The sequence below is a fragment of the Pyxicephalus adspersus genome, chromosome 5 (assembly GCF_032062135.1).
Source record: "Pyxicephalus adspersus chromosome 5, UCB_Pads_2.0, whole genome shotgun sequence".
Classification (NCBI taxonomy): Eukaryota; Metazoa; Chordata; class Amphibia; order Anura; family Pyxicephalidae; genus Pyxicephalus; species Pyxicephalus adspersus.
This window is the reverse complement of record NC_092862.1, coordinates 82,957,564-82,976,796: the sequence shown is the minus strand read 5'-3', so window position 1 is coordinate 82,976,796 and position 19,233 is coordinate 82,957,564. Positions and strand designations below refer to the sequence as shown.

Here is a 19,233-nt window from a genome sequence, read left to right as displayed (position 1 = left end):
TGTTGCGGCGGAGGTTTCAGGCTGTCCAAAAGGCTGTTTGGTCCATCTGATAAAGCTGCATGAGGGTGTTCAGATCAGAAACTCTTTCAGTGCACATCTAACACTGGCACCATCTAGGTCATGGCCCAGCACGTGGGCCTTTTAGGAAAACGGTTTATAGGAAGTAATGATAGCAAACATACTGAAAAATACAATTAGAATTTACATACGTTAGAAAGCTGGATTGCTCTGTTGTCTCTCCAAGAAACTGTGACTGAAACTGAACTCATGGTATGTATTCCATCAAAAAATCAGCAATAATCCACTAAAAAAAAACTTTTCTCTTAGAGAAAGGAACTTATACTGAGCACACGTCATGTAGCTGACAACTTGCATTCTCAATATGTTTGGTACAATTTTGTTTGGGTTATCAAACTTAACAAATAGGACTTTCATCTCTCTATCTTCAAAATACTTAGGCAGCCTGAATGTACACATCTCTTTCAACAAAAATTAGATATTTGCATTTTGGAACCCAGCAAGTATAGAGGTACCGAGGGCACAAAAATATACTGTAAGTAGGTATGTGCACTGGAGTGTCATCTTCCAGCATTTGATAATATTTTAATATAATAATTAAAAAAAAAGAAGTAACAAGGTCCATGCTTACCTGGTAATGTAAGGCATACTAGACTAGCAATCAGTAATGTAACACACATGAAAATTATTAATAGAAGAATCTAAAAAAAAAACAAAAAACAAAACAAAACATTAATTCAAGTATAAAACAGAACATAACTGAACAGAACACAATGTTTCCACTAATGTTATGCAAAATATTTAGGTATTCTGTACTAATAACTAGAGCAGTACTTAATATTTCTCCGGTATTACTTTTAAATTAAAGGTTAATGCAGTGTTTTTAAGGTGTGAAGAGTGCACTCTTTCCTGGCACTTGCAGAACAGATGCACCACTGTGGATGTCATGTCATATAGTATGCTAGGAGTGAACACAGAGAAGCTGTCAGTGTGACTTCCCCTTTAGACCAAAAGGTAATAAAAGCCAATCACAGAAGCAGGTGGCTAAGTTGGCTAGTCCAAGGTGCCAATGTAGTTAAACCCTAAAATGCCCAGAGGCTACAGCTATGACATGCACAAAAAGCTTTGTTTCAGTAACAGTGCTTGTCTTGAAATAAATGCTGTGCAGCAATATATTATTATTAATATTACTCTACAGTATTTATATAGCGCCAACATATTACCCAGCGCTGTACAAAGTCCACAGTCAAATGTTGGCAAATGCTTTACGTGAATGCAGGGCCCACTCCTTTGTCCCCTTCATCTCTGGAAGAAATACTCTAAAACTTTTTCGTACTGATGACATTGCACGCTCCTTCCGTAACTTTTATGCCGAGCTCTATAATGTCACAAGCTCCCGCTCACCTTCCCAAAATACAGACAGATTGAAAGCAATTAAAAGACATCTTACTGCCTCAGGCATGCCGACTCTTCCTATGGACATTAGAGACACTGGAGGCCCCAATCACCTCAGAAGAACTCAACAATGCCATTAAAAGTACTCCCACGGGTAAAACACCCCGCCCAGATGGACTCCCTCTCTTCTACTATAAAAATTTCTAGGACTCCCTGAACTCCAATTTCAATAATGCATACAACTCCATAACAGAGGGCCCTCGTTTCTCTCTGGACTCCCTACTGGCTACCATTACAGTCATCCCAAAGGAAGGTAAAGACTCATCTTCCTGTGCCAGTTATCGGCCTATCTCTTGTGAACCAAGATCTAAAACTGTTTACAAAGATCCTGGCGACTAGATTGCTCAGGGTGGTACATTTTGACCAGAAACTGGTGGCAGTTTTTGGACCAAACACTTTTACACACCAGTTTGGGACCCAACATGATGTCATGGATTTCAGCCATATATTCACGCACTATTGCCACGGTACGGGTAAACAGGGTACACTCTACTCCCTTCCAGATCTTCAATGGCACACGCCGAGGTTGCTCACCGTCTCGCTGATTTTCATTCTAACCCTTGAACCCCTACTCTGCACAATAAGGGCCTCGCAGAACATAGAGGGGCTAATAGTTAGCTCTAAGTGCCAAAAAATTGCGGCATACGCTGACGACCTCCTGTTTGCAATTTCAAATCCTGTCACCTCGCTCCCCAACTTACTTAGTGCCTTAGAAGAATACGGCTCCCTGCCCAATTTTAAGATTAATCTATTAATTCTAAGTCAGCTCCCCTGAACATTTCGCTACCTGGACCACAATATGATTACCTAATGCGCTCGTTCGCCTTTAGTTGGGAGCCCCATTCACTTCAAAATTTAGGAATCAAAAAAACTCGGAACCTGTCTAATCTTTTATCAAATAAATATCTACCCCTCCTTATCTCCCTCCAAACAGACCTCCACAAGTGGGACCAGAAGGCCTTCTCCTGGATGGGACGTATCAATATAATTAAAATGAACGCCCTGCCCAGGTTCGTATATGTATTTCAAACTCTCCCCATCAAAGCAACTAGCTCATTTTTTAAAAGCCTCTCAAAGCCTGCTAAAATCTTTAGCTTCATCTGGCACAATAGGGACCCCAGAATCAGTAGATAACAACTGGTGCGACCTAAGCTTGCGGGAGGGCTGGGAGTCCCTAACTTTTTTTTTTTATTATTTAGCAGCTCACCTAGCTAGAGTTGTAAATTGGTACTGTAATGGTAGATCCAAACCATGGGTAATGCTAGAACAATGCTCCTCCCCCTTCCCTTTCTGTTCCTTACCATAGCTCCAAGTCTTCGCTGCTCCCACTCTTAAAACACACCCCATGATAGGTTACACTTGGGAACTATGTGCTCGCTACCTCCACAAACTAGGCCTCTCGCCCTTTCCATCTCCACTCTTTCCCATTCTTGGGAACCCAGCCTTTCCACTGGGACTGGAGGACCAAATTTTTGCTAACCTTCACGAAAAGGGGATTTTCAGAGCAACTCATTTCCTTATTTCACAGAGGAGGGCTGGGGGAGCTGAGCTAACTTCGGCCTCTCTAGATTTTGGATTGGATTACTGGAGGGCGGCGCAGCTCTCCCCCTATCTCAAATCTTTAGTGCCTCCGGAATTGTTTGCCAGATCTATTACCCCGTTTGTGCAGCTGTGCGTGGGCAACAGGGGTATCCGGCATGCCCTTTCCACATTTTATACCCTTCTACAAGACTCCCACCCACACCACACCTTTCACTTCCTATTTTTTTGGAGTGGGAAAAAGATTTGGGGGTTTCTCTGACCGAGGACCAGAAACCTTCTATAACACAATTCTTTTTCAGAAAAAATGTACAGGAACTCGGTGCTCAGACACTTGGTTGTGGCTGCAAATTCATGTATTGCGGCTTACTGGAAGAGGGCGGATCCACCTCCCATTCAGTTATGGCTTAAGGATCAACGAAATCCACCACATGGAAGACTTGACTTCCTTGCTACGAGTACAGTACAGTAGAAGATTTTTCAATATGTGGTTTTACTGGTCTCAATTTCTTATATGCTAGCTACCTGGGCCCATCACCATCATCATCTTGACCAATAGCAACACTACTTCTTGCACACTCCTACCCTGTTCTCATCTTAACTCCCCTCTCTGACCTCTTGGTATTATCACAGGGAGGGAGCCACACTTTTAAGGGCCACATTGACACTTCTCCAAGATTTCCAAGTTAACAAGACAAAGACAAGACAAAAATACCTTGGTTCAATGGTCCCTGGGACTATGATAATTTTTCGGTTGTTATTCTCTAACATTGCTTTCCCTTTCATTGTTACTTGTTTTCCAGATATCTCATGATGAGATAAAGGTATTGGGAACAACCTGATCCCATACAGTTATATAAGTGGAATATTAATTTTTCTTACCTAATTTTGTTTTCCCTTTTTTTTTGGGAACTGTTGCACTATTTTATACAATTTTATATTTTGTATCTTGTATTGTTCTATTTTCAATTGTTTAAAGCCTTTGCTGTAATGTACTCCCCCCCCTCCCCCCCTCACCTCTAAATTCCCTTTCCTTCTCCACCCCCCCTTTCTCTTTTGTTGTAAAACCCTTAATAAAAAATGTTTCAAAATAAAATAAAAATATATACCAATCCTTGTTTTAATCAAGAGCCAATTTTTTGTTATTTGTTTGTAATTTGATTACGCGCAATTTAGCCATTTTTTAAATTGTAAATACATGCAACAAAACTACAAAAAATGCTTTTCTTGCTTAAAGGATAACCTCTTCAAATGCATAATATTAAAAATAAAAAAAAACATTTATTGGTTTGTAAAAATTCTATTTGCATTCTCTTTTATTGAGGTACAGTTAATCTTTCATCTTCCAAACATTCAAAGGCGGTCCAACTTTGGGGTAAGCAATCCAACAACTCCAACCAAATTTTGAAGAAGCTCAACTGAACATCTATAATGATGGAATAAAAACCTGAAGCACAGGAGGGAAGCCCTTTCAGAGAGATGGAATTGAACGAAAGAATAAAGGACAATCTTTTCGATAAGACAAAGAGCTAAATTAATCTTAAACCAACAAAGTATGGTCTAAATTCACTTCGTTACAATGAAGAACTAAAAGAAGTTCCTTGCATGATAAGGCTGTCGGATCTGACCTTAAAGTTGCAGAGGTGATTACTACAAGGAAAATACGTATATGCCCCAGTTGAAATAGAAAATAAAAGTGAAGGTTCAAATTGCATTATTGGGATCACTGAAAGAACTCTTCTTGGTCACATTGAGGCAGGAGACAGACTAGGAGGAAAGGTTAATGCGGGTAGGGTGAAACATTCCTAGGCTGTGTCCCTGCAGATATAGATCTATGGGCAACTAAGACTAAAGTGTAATATATGTTTCTGGGTTCCAATATCCAACAATGAAATCCTCCCAAAGAGTGTCTTCGAGAGCCCTTACTGCTGGAAAGCTCCCCCCGCCCCACCCAAAAAAAAAAAAAAATAATAATTCTTCCGAATCCTTTGAAGCAAATGAGAAAAAATAGATAAGAAAACACCTAGAACTTAGTGCACAAATTTCACAGAGTCACCAACTATCAACCTGTATTCTCTGTATAATATATAATAAAAATATCTCTGTAGCTGGAAACCAACCTGTTTAATTGGTAACTGAACCAGAATGTGAGGAGGTTCATGCCATTTGCTCTATACCTGCTACAATTTTGGGTGTAGGGGCCACTCTACCAAGCACAGGTGACACTGGCTGAAGAAACTGACACTAAATATGGCGCCCAGGGCTAAGAAATTCCAACCAGAATTATATTCAACTACCTTTCCTGTCATAGTAATATGTCCTGTTTCTCCTCAATGATGGATGTATTGCACTACTGTGGCATCATCTGATCATACTTGAATGAGGTGACCTTCTTAAAGAATGACCTGTAGTTGCAGGGACACTCATATCTCCTGATCTTCCAGTCAGACTGAACCCCTGCATTCATAAGGTTTGTCTCTAAAAACATCTTAGAGAACCCTAGGGACTTTTTAGGCAACACATTTCCACTAAAAAATTTTTTTATTAAAATACATTTTTATTTAAACACTATAAAAACACAGTACTCTATGGCAATACATAATTATAATCCACATGTTCATATATAATCAACGCGTTTTACAGATATTGTCTCTGCTTCTTCAGGAGTGAACAGGAGGATAATTATATTTTAAACACACAAATTCATATAATAAAATACAAAAAAATACAAAAAATATGCTTTCATACTCAAAGAACACAAAATAATGAAGTTTTCTTCATTTAAATATACAGGTAGTCCCAGAGTTAAGCACATCCGACATACGGACGACTCCTAAATACGAACGGGACTTCCCTGCTTGCTTGTGTGCAGGACGAAGGCTTGATGGGGGGCGGGTTGTGTGACTTGCAGAAAAAGTCTGAGCTGTTTTGCTACCTCTTGTAACTCTTTAAAGACAAACTCTGCAGTTGTTTCTTTTTGCATATCAAAGCACAACTTGCTACAGAAGTAATAAATGTCTAGTCTAGGCTCCATAAAGTTTTTTGTTTTGTTTTTTTGCTTTGTTTGTGGTTAACTCACAAGCGTCAAATATTTCCAGACTTTCAAGTTATATAAGCTCAATAACTAATGGAAAAATTATTTGTATGCTTTATATTCTTTTAATATTTGGAACACATATGCGTTTCAACTGTGAGTGATGGTGCTTCCTGCAAGGTGGAATGCAAACACTTACTTAAGATTAACATGCAGAGCAGAGAGGACTCGCAAGTACTTCCTCCCCCACACAGAGGTGGATGAGGAAGGGAATTAGAGGAATTCACACTCCATGTGGTGATAAATAAGGAGGATTACACAAAGAGGGGGGCTATAAAAGGAGGTAAGAAAACATTTTATTAGTATGGATACACCTGAACATAAAAGGTGGGGTTTTTCTTGCTGGAAAGAGGAAAGTGATTGGAATGGTGAAAAACAAACATCTATTAGGAGACTAAGCTGGAAAAAGGAGAGAGATTGATTTATTAGGACCTATCAATGAGCTTCTCTGGATATAACATATAAAGGTAAGCTAATGAAGTGAAGGTTCGTATCTGTCTCTAAATTAATTGCAAACGTTTTACCAGTTTTAAAAGAATATAAAGAAAACAAATAATTTTTCCATTTGGTATTAAGCATAGTTCTACCCAAAAGGTTTTAGCCGGTTGCCCCGCCCAGCTGCTTTGAATACCCCGCCCACCTCTCCTTGGCAGCTCTCATCGGATCTCAGTGAGGCTGCTCTGTGCCATCTGTGCTCAGCTTTCATCCGTTCAGAGGATTGCTGCTGGGATGAGAGGTGAGCACACAGTTCAGCCTTCATGTGAAGGGGACACAGGCAGCCCCGCCCCATCTCATAGCACAAGCTGGGATTTTTATTTAAAAAAAAAAATCTGCCGGTGAAATGTATCCACTGCTAGAGCTGTGTGTGAAGTCTGCATGTGGTTCTGCATCCTCACAGCTCTCTGTGTACAAACCTTCATATCTCCTAAACTGTATGTCACAATGACCTGTAATTTTCAGGGTGTACAGGAGACCCTCATAGATACTAGTTACTACATTTTCAGACCCCCAGCTTTTACAAATGTAAAATGATATGAAAATTGAACTTTGGGGTTGCTGTTTCAGAGGAAAGTGCAACTAGGAGTCCTAAATTGAAAATGCATATTGGGGACCCCGAAGCCACTAACATAGCAAGGAGCATTGGGGTGGGCCTCTAAATATTTACCTACCTGTCACAAGTCTATACCTATGAAACTACTGTCTGCTTATTTCTTTGAAACCCAATTTCTCTGAGGTGGGGTGGGGGGGTACAAAACTGAAAATATAGGTGCAAGTGGCGGGCACATTCTCCCCTTACAATCTCATTACTACAGCATCATTAGAACATAAAACACTCCGCCCGTTAAAATGGGCCTCCCTGCCCTGTTACACATTCCTGTCCACTTATCTAACATTCTGAACTTCAATTGGGCAATTGGCAGGTGTAAGAAACCAAAAACATAGGTACAAGTGGGGAACATCTGTGACTAACAACCCCTAAAACGTCATAACTATGGCATCATTAGAAAATGAACGCTGCCCACTACATTTTATTGAGGTTGAGGTACTGGAAGGGTACAGTCATGTGTAACAAGGAAGAGCATTTTGATGGACAGCTTTTTTTTATGTTGTAATGATGCCATGGTGATGAAAGGTGATAGCCACACGTGTCTTACTACATTTTAAAAAGGTTTAGCCACAAGTGTCCCCCACTTGCACCTACAGTTTCAGTTTCCTTGATGGTTTGAACACAGCGAGTTGTTAGGCTGCAGAATCTGCTCAATCACATAGCGATCAGACTACGCTGCTGATGACATTACACACTGCGGATAAACTTCACAGACAGTGTTTTTTAATAGAATATAGACAGTAATAAGAGGGGGTCACTGTCTGTCTTGTCCCCATCTGATATCACATGCATGATGCTATTAAAGAATCTCCACATTTTTAACATTATATTAAAGAGTGACTTTCTCTGTTATGTAATGGAAAAATGTGTGTTTTTTTTTTTTGTTTTTACACTTTTGTGGAGAGGACCTCTCCCCTTCAGTCTTCACTTCCATTTCGGTAAAGACCAAAGGGGAAATCCGCAGCCTTCTGGGATATTTGTGTCACATATCCCAAGAGGCTCTGCCCTGCACCTTGTGTGCATGCACCTTCAGAGGCTTTCTTATAATGTAAAAAAAAAGTGTTCAATCTCATGCATGCGCAGTGCAAGGCAGCACTGGAGGTACAAGTGGACATCAGAGAAAAGGTGGAAGCTGAGCCAGCATGGGCCTGCTGGGCTAGTTTTGTAAAAAAAAATCAAGTGAAAAAAAATGTTTTCACAAAAGTTCACTTTAACTGAATATAGACACAGGAGCACATCTGAAGTTAGCCTGAATTCACACCAGCAGTAAGGTTACATTTGTCCATTCCTCATGCCAGGAACCGCTGCTGCTTAAAAAACTTCTAGCTCTGAAAAAGTCCAGCACTTACCGCCTGTTACCAATCCTAGGTGCCGAGCACTTACCCCCTGTTACCAATCCTAGGTGCCTAGCACTTACCCCCTGTTAACAATCCTAGGTGCCTAGCACTTACAACCTGTTACCAATCCTAGGTGCCTAGCAGTTGCCAGAAGTCACTCAGAAGGGGTAAATGTTTTTTGCTGCTAATATGAGCTATGAACTTAGAACACTAGTAAGTTGGGTCACAATACACGGCATAGGACAGTTGTGGCCAAATACATAGAATAGAAAAATTGGATATACTAACGGGGCAGGCATTACAAAGTTGTAACAAATCATTGGGAGAAGGTAGAACACTGAAACAATAAGGGGTTACTGATTACCCATGGCATAAACAACTGGGAGCAGTAAATTTGGCGTGTTTTGCCACACCCCCTTTTTTACCACCCGGCTACAACTTCCCACCACCCGCCCGAAAAAAATTTCTGGGGAGAACACTGTTGAGCATATTTAATAACTAAGGCTTCTAAGGCTAGAAGGTAAAAGCATATTCCTTGCTTTGTAGCATGTCTTTCTGTGGCTTACATGTGGCAGAAAACTGATTGAGCTTAGAACATAAAACTGAAATTGTACAGTCCCAAGATTTTTTTTCCAGAAGACACATTTTAGGGGATGATTAAGGATACAAATGAATCGCTAAGACACCAGGGCAATTAATAGATGTTTCCCAACAGAGCCCACACCATCTGCTCTATCAACCAGTCTAAGTATTCCACAACAGGAATACCAAGGGAATAGAATATGGCTAACACTGGGGTAAGTGGCCCAGGAAACACTTGAGACGTAAAGGTTAGCTGAAAATGACAGTGAAGCTAGTTGGGACAGCAGTGGCCTCACCACAACCCCCTTTAGAAAATTAGGAACCCGGTAGATCTTGAAGGTGCACAGGAAACAGATAGCTTTCACACAGAAAGTTCTGGAAGACTCAGGTGAAAATTATTCCAGAATGGACTCGAGATGAGTGGGAAAATATTCTAACCAAATGTTCTACCAAACTGATGCAACTATTAATCAACTACTATAAAAAAGAATTGGAGATTATTGAATGCGAAATCAAAGAAATATATACTCAAAATAATATATTGATAGAATCCACCCAATTTACACATCAACACAATCTCCTAAAACAGCATATTGAAAAATTCAATATTGACATTTATAATAGAAAGGATAAAAAATTTCAAAAAGACAAATGGTTATTCATTCGTAAAAAGGCTTATAATTGGGACAAAATCACAAACAAAGGATCCAACCAACAAACAAAAACATCTCTTCCAACCTTAACAGGCCACCCCACAAGACTTACTGTCCCACACTCACCCGGGCACACTAGTACATTTAAAAGTAAAAAACGATACAAAAGTGATCACAGTGATTTATTCACTCAAGATCCTAAACAGAAACCAATTACTCCACCTGCACCCATTCCCTCCCCTCCATCACCACTAACTTTATCCAGCTCAGACATTACCTCTGCAATAGTCACCTCATCTCACTCATTTCCCAGTATTATTCCAGAACCGCAGGATCCACCAATCACTGTTCCTCCTACAAACACACCACTAGGTGCCACACTATCAGCTGGCAATTCACCAGAGTTCACACCCCTCCCTCTCCTATCCCATCCTATACCCCAACTCGCACCTCACTTAGGCGCCATTCCCAAAATCAAATCACAAAAATCTTTTTTAGGGCCACTAACCGAAAGAATCCCCTCTCCCAAACAACTGAAAGGCTCAATTCCAGAATATTTTGCAAAACTCCCACCACAGAGCCAGACTTAGAAATTATTAACCTATCCTCCTATCAATTAAATTCTAGGGAAATAGAGGTATTAAGACTGGGCATGTCTTTTTGCCCTTCCAGCAAACTAGATAAGTTTGAACTTATTAAGGATATACATCTATTTGCCAGAAAGCTCACTCTAAAACTTATGTATAGCAAATCTTTACAACCTAATGCTCCTCTTGATACAACACAAATCAAAGATCTTAAAAGACTAGAGGACTTTAGGATTATGAAAACTCTACATGAATTATATCAGGAAAGCAATCCAGACAATAAACCCCCTCTCTCTGACATAACACCTAGCAATATCAGAAACATCCGTTATACCAACTAAACACAAACAATCAACCTTTTTTCCTTCTCTCACCTTTAACACTCATGTGCAAACATTTGTCAATATTATGACCAAAAAAGTACTTGAATTTGACCCTAGATCCACACATATGGTATCTAATATTACTAAACAACAACAACAAGCTTTGAGAAACCTTCACAACAACAAACAAATCACAATAAAACCAGCCGATAAAGGTGGCAATATTGTCATCATGGACAATCACCAATATATTCAGATGTGCTTAGACATCCTAGACAATAGACATTGGTACAATACCATAAATAAAACAGACATAGAATTATACTATAAGGAGTATTACTCTATCATTACTGAGGCCCATATAACAGGCATAATTGACACAAAAACAAAGGAATTTTTATGGATCAGGCACCCAGTGATACCAACATTCTATAGCCTCCCAAAAGTCCATAAAAGTATATCAAAACCACCCGGGCGCCCTATAGTTGCAGGCATTGATTCCATTTCTTCCAGAGCCAGTGATTTGATTGACTCTTATCTCCAACCGTATGTTATCCAACTACCGTCATATCTTAGAGACACCATCCAGTTACTTGAAATCCTAAAATATATGACAGTTCCTCCCAACACACTTTTAACCACAATAGACGTGGAAGCGTTATACAGTAGCATACCACACACCTTGGGTCTAAGATCAATAGCCTCCTTTCTTGATACCGGGGACCCATCATTGGGAGGATACAATGCATTTATTCTCAAACTTCTTAAATTCATCCTAACTCGCAACATATTCACTTTCAATAACCAGATGTATTTGCAATCACAAGGAGTGGCGATGGGGACAAAATGTGCCCCATTCTTATGCTAATTTATATCTTGGACACTGGGAGAAAAATCTTTTCTCCAAACATGTTTTACCCTTATTGCAAACATATTCTTCTATGGCGTCGATACATCGACGATATTTTCATTATCTGGACAGGTTCAAGAGAAATGCTTAATGAGATGCTAACATCACTTTCACAGAATAACTATAATCTCAAGTTCACTTGGAATATTGATTCCCACCAGATACCTTTCCTAGACATTTTCATTAACATTTCCTCTGACCTTCACATCACTACCACACTATATAGAAAGGAAACTGCTGGAAACACCATACTCATGCTAAAAGTGCACATCCGAGGGCTTTAATTAAAAGTATTCCTTATAGTCAAATGCTTAGACCTAAAAGAAATTGCACACTATGTACAGATTTTAAGAGAGAGGCTAATGCTCTGACACAGACTCATAGCCAGAGGCTATAGTAAAAAAACTTCTCAAAAGGACCTACCAAAAGGTTTCCAAACTAGACACTGGAGGTCTTCTGTCCAACACTACATCTACACGGACTCACCTTAATTACCTATTATTACCAAATTCAATGAACATCATGCATCTATTCACCAACTAATCAAAGACTATTGGAGAATTCTCACCTTCAATAGATTCATCAATTAAAAACATCTTGGATGAAAAACCCTGTATTACATTTCGGAGATCAAATTCACTACGAGATTCATTAGTTACAAGTCACTATAATCCCCCACCCACAGACTTTAATTTAATAAAAAAAATTCATGGAATCTTCAAATGTGGTTCCTGTAACCAATGTAAATGGATCCAAGAAAATCAAGTACTAATATTACCAAATGGTAGCACACACAAAGTCCACTACCATGTCAACTGTCAATTGGAAGGTGTTATCTACCTAATCAACTGCAAATGTGGAAGATTTTATGTAGGTAAAACGAAAAGATCCTTCCGCAAACGTATATATGAACATATATATTTAATCAAGAATGGAAAGATGACAACCCCATTAAGTTTTCATGTTGGAACACAACATCAATTTAATATTCATTGCATCAGCTTTGCTGCACTTGAACAAGTACCTTTAAGTCCCAGAGGGGGCGATTATGACAAAAAACTGCTACAAGCAGAAACTAAATGGATTTTCACCCTTAAAGCTAATTATTTTCCAGGACTAAATGATGCCTTTAGTTTTAAGTCTTTTCTGTAACTATATTGTTTAATAAGCGCTTATATGTTCTGCTACTCAAATTAACTGCCAATAAAAAGGCATGATCCAATAGATGTTCATATGAATTGTTCTAATAGAAGGAGAACGCAGTCCCATTACGCTGCTTTGTAATACACTGTATTATACTATGCTCATATCTTACCATATGTGACTGCTATGGAAGTTTGATACACTTTTTTTGTATATGATATATTGTATCTGTATAATACCAAAGCTGATTGCTATGAACATTTGTTGTTTATTAATATCTTATATATGTACATGTACTTTTACTATCTGAATATTTAGTAATTCTTGATATGTATATACATAACATTTAATGCTATCTGCATTATCTCATTCACAGGACCTGATTCTGATGTGTTCCAATGCACAGGATTATGTGGGGACTCCTGTCCCCCTAGGGAGGAACTAGACATGCTCCTTCCCCTCCCCTAAGCTTGACTTGTGGGGACGGGGGCACCCAGAGATACTCTTGGTGCACCCTGACGCGGTCCTGCCTCTATTAGAGGCAAATACCGCCTCTCCCCGTATATCCCCGTCTTCTTAGATGGAGATACTGTGAGGCAGCTGCTCTCTGACCAGCTGCAGCACTGACTCAAAGAGGGGAGGGGGAGATGCCCTCCCTCCCCTGCAATGGACATGACAGGCTGGAGTTAACATGCTCTATGATGAACACTGGGGGATGACGTTTTCTAACACCGCCCCTTTGACGTGACATCATCCAATAGCCTCAAGGTTATCCCCAGACTTCTTGTCTGAGCACGTGGGGCAGGGGGAGGTCCTAAAAACGCTGTCCGATTAAGGGAATGGCGTCCCCTTAGATCTTCCTGTATGCGGGGTCTCCAGCTGCATGCTGAGTCTCCAGCCACAGATCTCCCTACAAGCTGAGTCTCCAGCTGCTGTCTTGCACATGTCTCCAGGAGCTGTTTGTAATATACTTACAAATTCTCTATCTGGTATACAGAATACACCTAGGATCAACTATATAAGGTAACAATATCAGTCTGCCATACTGACATACTCACAATATATTATACTTTATAGTCTGTGTATGTATATATGTATATATGTGTGTATATATATATATATATATATATATATATATATATATATGAATAGGTCTCTTAACAAAAAATCATAATTGATTTTTTTATAGATCCCTGACTCAAACACAAGGACCTTAGCATGTAGAATACCACACTACTTATACCTCTCTGATCTTGCATACAACTTCAAACCATCCACTTTTGTTCCACAGATCCATGTAAGTGTGAATATTTCTGGATTAATTACTGTCTGACATCCATGTATATTGGCCTAAAACCTGCTTGTTATTAATCAATTAATAACCAATATATATAGTGGGACATCAATGTGCGCTCTAAACAACATAGGTCATCATGTTATAGAAAGCACATTGATTGGGAATGTGTATATCTACAACATAATATTCATATGAGTCATTCTAAATTCTAATTTTAACATTATCTACTGGTCTAGATGCAATTGACACAAACAATCTACGCATGCTGTCAATACTCCTGAAGAAGCCGTATCTGGCGAAACGCGTCGAGTATATCCAACAACATGCTTTGATGATCAAACATTGTATATGGTCAACAATATATAAGTTGATAGCTATTATATGTCTAGTGAAAAAATCATCTTGTCTGTGGTTGAACCCCAAGGATAATAAGGTGGTTCAAACCAACCTTTGATTACTGTTTATTGTATTAAGTAATCATATGACTTCAATGATTATACCTGACCACTAGCTGTGTACAGTGGTATTTTTTAATGTACAAACCCTATTACAAATTTTGTTAATGTATGTTGAATACATCGTTTGTGCCAAAAAACCCTGCTTAAATCTCTGTCTTTGTTGTTTTTTGATCTATTGAATGATGAGGGTAGGCACATTATTGCTCTATTTACAGTCACTGTGATATACCACCACCATTGCCATATCTCTATTATTAAAGGAAACAATTACTCTAAGTTGCAGACATCATCACCTTTGGGGGGCATTAAAAAAGAGCTGGTAATGTTAGGAAATAGAAGCTAGCATTTCCCATTTTAGTGGAATTGCCTGTGTCTAATATCAGACATGTTGCAAACACAGTGTTAAAGCAATGTAAAGCTGACAGATCTATAAGCACAAAAGGGACATTTTGACTATAGTTGATTTTAGGCACCCGGTGACCTATGTAAACAGAGAGGCTTCCAGACCTCTGCCTGATCAGCCTACTGATGATCTGCATCTTCAGAGAATGGCCAAGCACTTTAGCAATGGCAGCGCCTTGAAATGTAAAATGCACTGTGGATAACTTGTTACAGAGTGAGGTGTAGAAAAAACCCATTCTACGAATGTCACTTTCAGGTTATCGCAGTAATGTCCAGTCCAGTAAAGTGCAGACATGGCAAAAGGCCAAGCTAAGGATGGCCATGCCAGGTACCTGCAAATCTGACATAACCATTTCTGTAAAACTGTTAAATAGCATTGATTAAGGAAGAGTGGGGAAAAATAATGCAAGTAAATAAGTTAGTTTTTGCACATGTTATGATTTACAAAAAAAGTTTATTATTTTATGTTAAGCAAATTAAAAAAAATTTGCCTTCTTCATGCATGCTAAAAATAAAAATAGCCTGACATTTTACTAAAATCTAGGAAAATGACTAACTTAAGTATAAGCTTAGGGCACAAAATGTGGCTATCACTGACATTACTAAACAGCAATCAACAGAAATGTCAATAAAATATTGTGAATAAATGTGGTGTCCAGACATGGCAAAATAATCAAACTAAGGACAGGTAGCTGCAAAACTGAGAGACTAACTCTTACAAGACTATAAAAAAAAAATGAAGTATGGGAAAAATAATGCAAGTTAATAAGTTGGTCTTTGCACAGCAGAGCTGAACAAACGTCCATCTACTGAGGATGTTAGAAAAAAGGCCCGTTTTTTAGTATTAGGGGTTGTCCTCGACAGCCCCCTGCCAGTTTTTTTTTTTTGTCAGTGTTTATTCTACTTGTAAGTGGCAAGAAAACCTGAAAGTTAAACTACCCTGTCTCTCAATGGCTAAGAAAGAAATACAGTTTTCTTTTTAGTCAGCCGAATATAAAATATTACATGTTAATATTTGGGGGCTTTCATGTATTTTCATTACCAGGGACAGCTTAGCAGTCTTTGTAAAAATCTTCTGTACACGGTACCGGGTTTTAGATGTTTTAATTAGGGTTGGTAAGGTAACAGACAGTAGCCAAAGTGTACATCGAGAACTTAAGTTTCATTTTTAGTGTGAGGTAGGTCATTACTGCAGAAAAGGAACAGACTATGTCCCATCTGCAATAATATATCTTACCTGCCTGATCACTCTGGATTTCTACTGTCAAAGCAGAGCTGTGTATATGCAGCATCTGTCTGGTTTCCAAGGAAACCTGTAAACCCTGGTTTCCTTTGCATGTGTCAGGGATGAAAGAACTCCTGAGTGCACCTGTGTGGGAGTTAATTCATCTTGGCATGGCCAATCAAGATGGCCAGAGATGGTCTGTAGGAGGAAGAAGAGATGATAGGGGAGTCATTGGGTTTAGGTTGCACTTTAGGCCCAAAGTATACAGTGCAAAATATAAAGTAGGAATTGTTGTTTATTGTGTCTTTATTAATGATAAATAAAATATTGCTGATACTGTAACTTTAATGGTGCCCTAAATTACAATGCTTATTGTACAGAACATTAAGTTTACTTGATTCTTATGCTTCTCAGAACTCAAATTATTTCCTCGTTTTTAGTCTTGGTGACATGGGTCACTAGTACAAGAGAAGTGAATTTCTCCATAAAGGCCAGCAGTAAATACCTAAAGGAATGCGTAGATGGTACTGGATCTTTCACAGTTCCTTACTATTATTGCACTAGTGTGACAGTGATGTTAGCCGATGGTGACAAGACCAGAGCTGTGGCACCACACCATGATGATATAATCCAGAAAAAAAATTATTCAAATGTTAAGCAAATCTGACTCGGAAAATTACATTGATGATATAAAACTAGGGCACAAAATATGGATATGATCGCTAACGTTTAAAACAGCAATCAAGAGAAATGCCATTAAATTAATGTGAATAAATGTTAACATTTTAACCCCCCCCCCCCTTTTTACAAGTTGTGTTTTGCACTTTTAATTTGGTTGTGATAGATCACTGGCTCTTTTTTTTTTAATTATTATTGTAGGCCACCAATAGATGGGACTGTGACCTCATTTAAAACTAATAATGTCTCATACTGCAATAAGTACACACTTAAATATAATATAATAAATATAATATAAATAAATATACACTTTGCACAAGGACACAATGACATCTAGTGGTGTGACACATAAGTAATTTTTAAAGATTTTATGCTTAACAGATTTTTTCAGGTAAAAAAAGAAAAAAAGGAATAAAATATGACTATTTTATATATCTGAGTATATAATAAAGAGGAACTAAACCTAAAAACCTAAAAACTAAACTAAAAAAAAAAAAACACACTTACATTTAATACTGCACGTCCATCAATCCATCAGGCGGTTTCTTTGTTTGGGTCCCGCATCGTTTTGGTATCCATCTTCGGCCCGCATTGACATCATCTCTCTTCTTCCAGGTTCTTCTTGCCAGTCACCCAATCTAGTTTTGCGCAGACAAGGAATCGGGTGACGCACATGGGAAAAAAAGCTTGCCGATCTCACTGCGCTTTCAGAAGGCTTTGCGTTTCCATTTGTGGCGATCAAGACAGAAAGGGGAGGTGCTGCACCTTTTTTTTTCTTTAAAAAAAAAGTGTGTTGCCCTTGAAAAAAATAAACAAATTTAACCTCCCTAGCAGTATTCTCCAGTGTGGCTCGTGGTTAATTTTTAGTACCAAAAGTGCTAACCCTGAGCCACACTCGGGATGGATTGTAAGGGAGTTTTAAAACTTACCTAGTCCCCACGTTCCCTCGGCGTCCTCCAGCGATGCCCATCCGGCATCTGTGTTGCCTGACAAGGCTCGCCCGGCATCTGCGTCACCAGTATGTGAACGTTGGGGACGCAAGGCCAAGGGGAAGCAGATGCCGGGCAGGCCGTGCAAGCTTGTGGCTTGGGGGCGGGACTGTGCAGCTGGGAGGTGGAAAATTTAAAATAATAGGTATTTTTAATTGTACTACTTTGACATTTAAAAATACTTATTATTCAGACCACCAGGAAGGTTCAATAAAAGGATAAATAATAAATAAATATATTATTATAATAAAATAAAAAGATGTCTACCCTTTAATGTAAGGTAAAAATTGTGAGTTTAGGTCCGCGTTAAGCATAAAATAGGGTAAACCTAATAAACCAATTAATCTAATTAACAGTAATAATGCCAAAAGACTCTTGGTACTACAGGACTTAATGATAAATGGTATTCTAATGTTAAAAAAGATAGATATAATCTAAATTAAAAGCAGCAATACTTAAGTTTTTTTTAAGGCAAACTGTACCAGTTTTTTTTTTTCGCCTTCCTTTAATATCTGGGATATGTTTATTTCTTTAGTGGTTGAACTTGATGGGTTGTTTTTTAACCTGACCTAATCTAATATGTAACTATGTAAGGCATCAGTTGGAAATGAAAAATATATAACTTCATAAAAGCACAAGAATTAAAGTAATGAAATAAATATTATTAGATTATGTGATGTCAGATAATGTTGTAATATAATCATTACATCATTTTAGATAAGCATTGCAATATAGTGTTAGATCACAATATGGAATGATATGATATCACTAAAAGACATAACATTTTAAAGATTTATCAAAAAAAAAAAAAAATAATAAAAAAGGCTCAATTTCTCCATTGCAGAGAAATTATCTCACTTTTTATGCCTGTGGCTACTGTGCAAAAAATGATAAATTCTACTGAAATTGAATTTTTGTCTGTGTTCCTATAGGACAGATTTTTTATCCTAAGTGGAAATCTTCCCAATAGGAACACAGACCACAAAAAAAGTCACAGAGATCCTTATTTTTAAAATTATACTACATTCTGTAGCCATTAACAACAAATTTAAAAATTACCCTTAGAGGAAATCTGAAAGGCCTTCGGTACGGCTGATACCCTACAGGGCCTCCCTGTTGAAGAATGGCTTGGTGAGCAGCATGTAGACCTTCCCCAACGACAGGGACAGCATTGTTCCGAGCATTGTGATGGTTTCCAGCATGCTGATGCTGATGAATATTGTTTCCAGTTTCCTCTTGATCTCCAAGCAAGTAGGAGTGCAGGTCACTATTTATTTCAGGAAAAAAAAGTATTTTAGTTATAACAAGCAATTCAGTCCAGTATTACCACAAAACTAGTTTGGTGAATGATAAATGCAGGTTGGTAACTTCCATTATGTTTTGGTGGAGTGTAGCTGTAGAATCTCCATTGAACACATTGGCTTTGTTGTCTGAG

General features: G+C 38.5%; 1 protein-coding gene across 6 annotated transcripts in view; it reads right to left on the bottom strand.

Moving 5' to 3' along the window:
* MARCHF6 (membrane associated ring-CH-type finger 6) overlaps nt 1-19,233 on the bottom strand; it is a 314,477-nt gene that overhangs the window by 101,073 nt on the left and 194,171 nt on the right. For all 6 annotated transcript variants that reach the window (XR_011920873.1, XM_072411957.1, XM_072411959.1 and 3 more), the window contains 2 exons: nt 18,858-19,065; nt 650-719 (listed from right to left, as the gene is read on the bottom strand). Coding sequence is in view for 5 of the 6 variants with exons in the window: in XM_072411957.1 (XP_072268058.1) it covers nt 650-719; nt 18,858-19,065 (278 nt within the window). In the remaining variant the exon portion in view is untranslated. The remainder of the gene's footprint in view (nt 1-649; nt 720-18,857; nt 19,066-19,233) is intronic.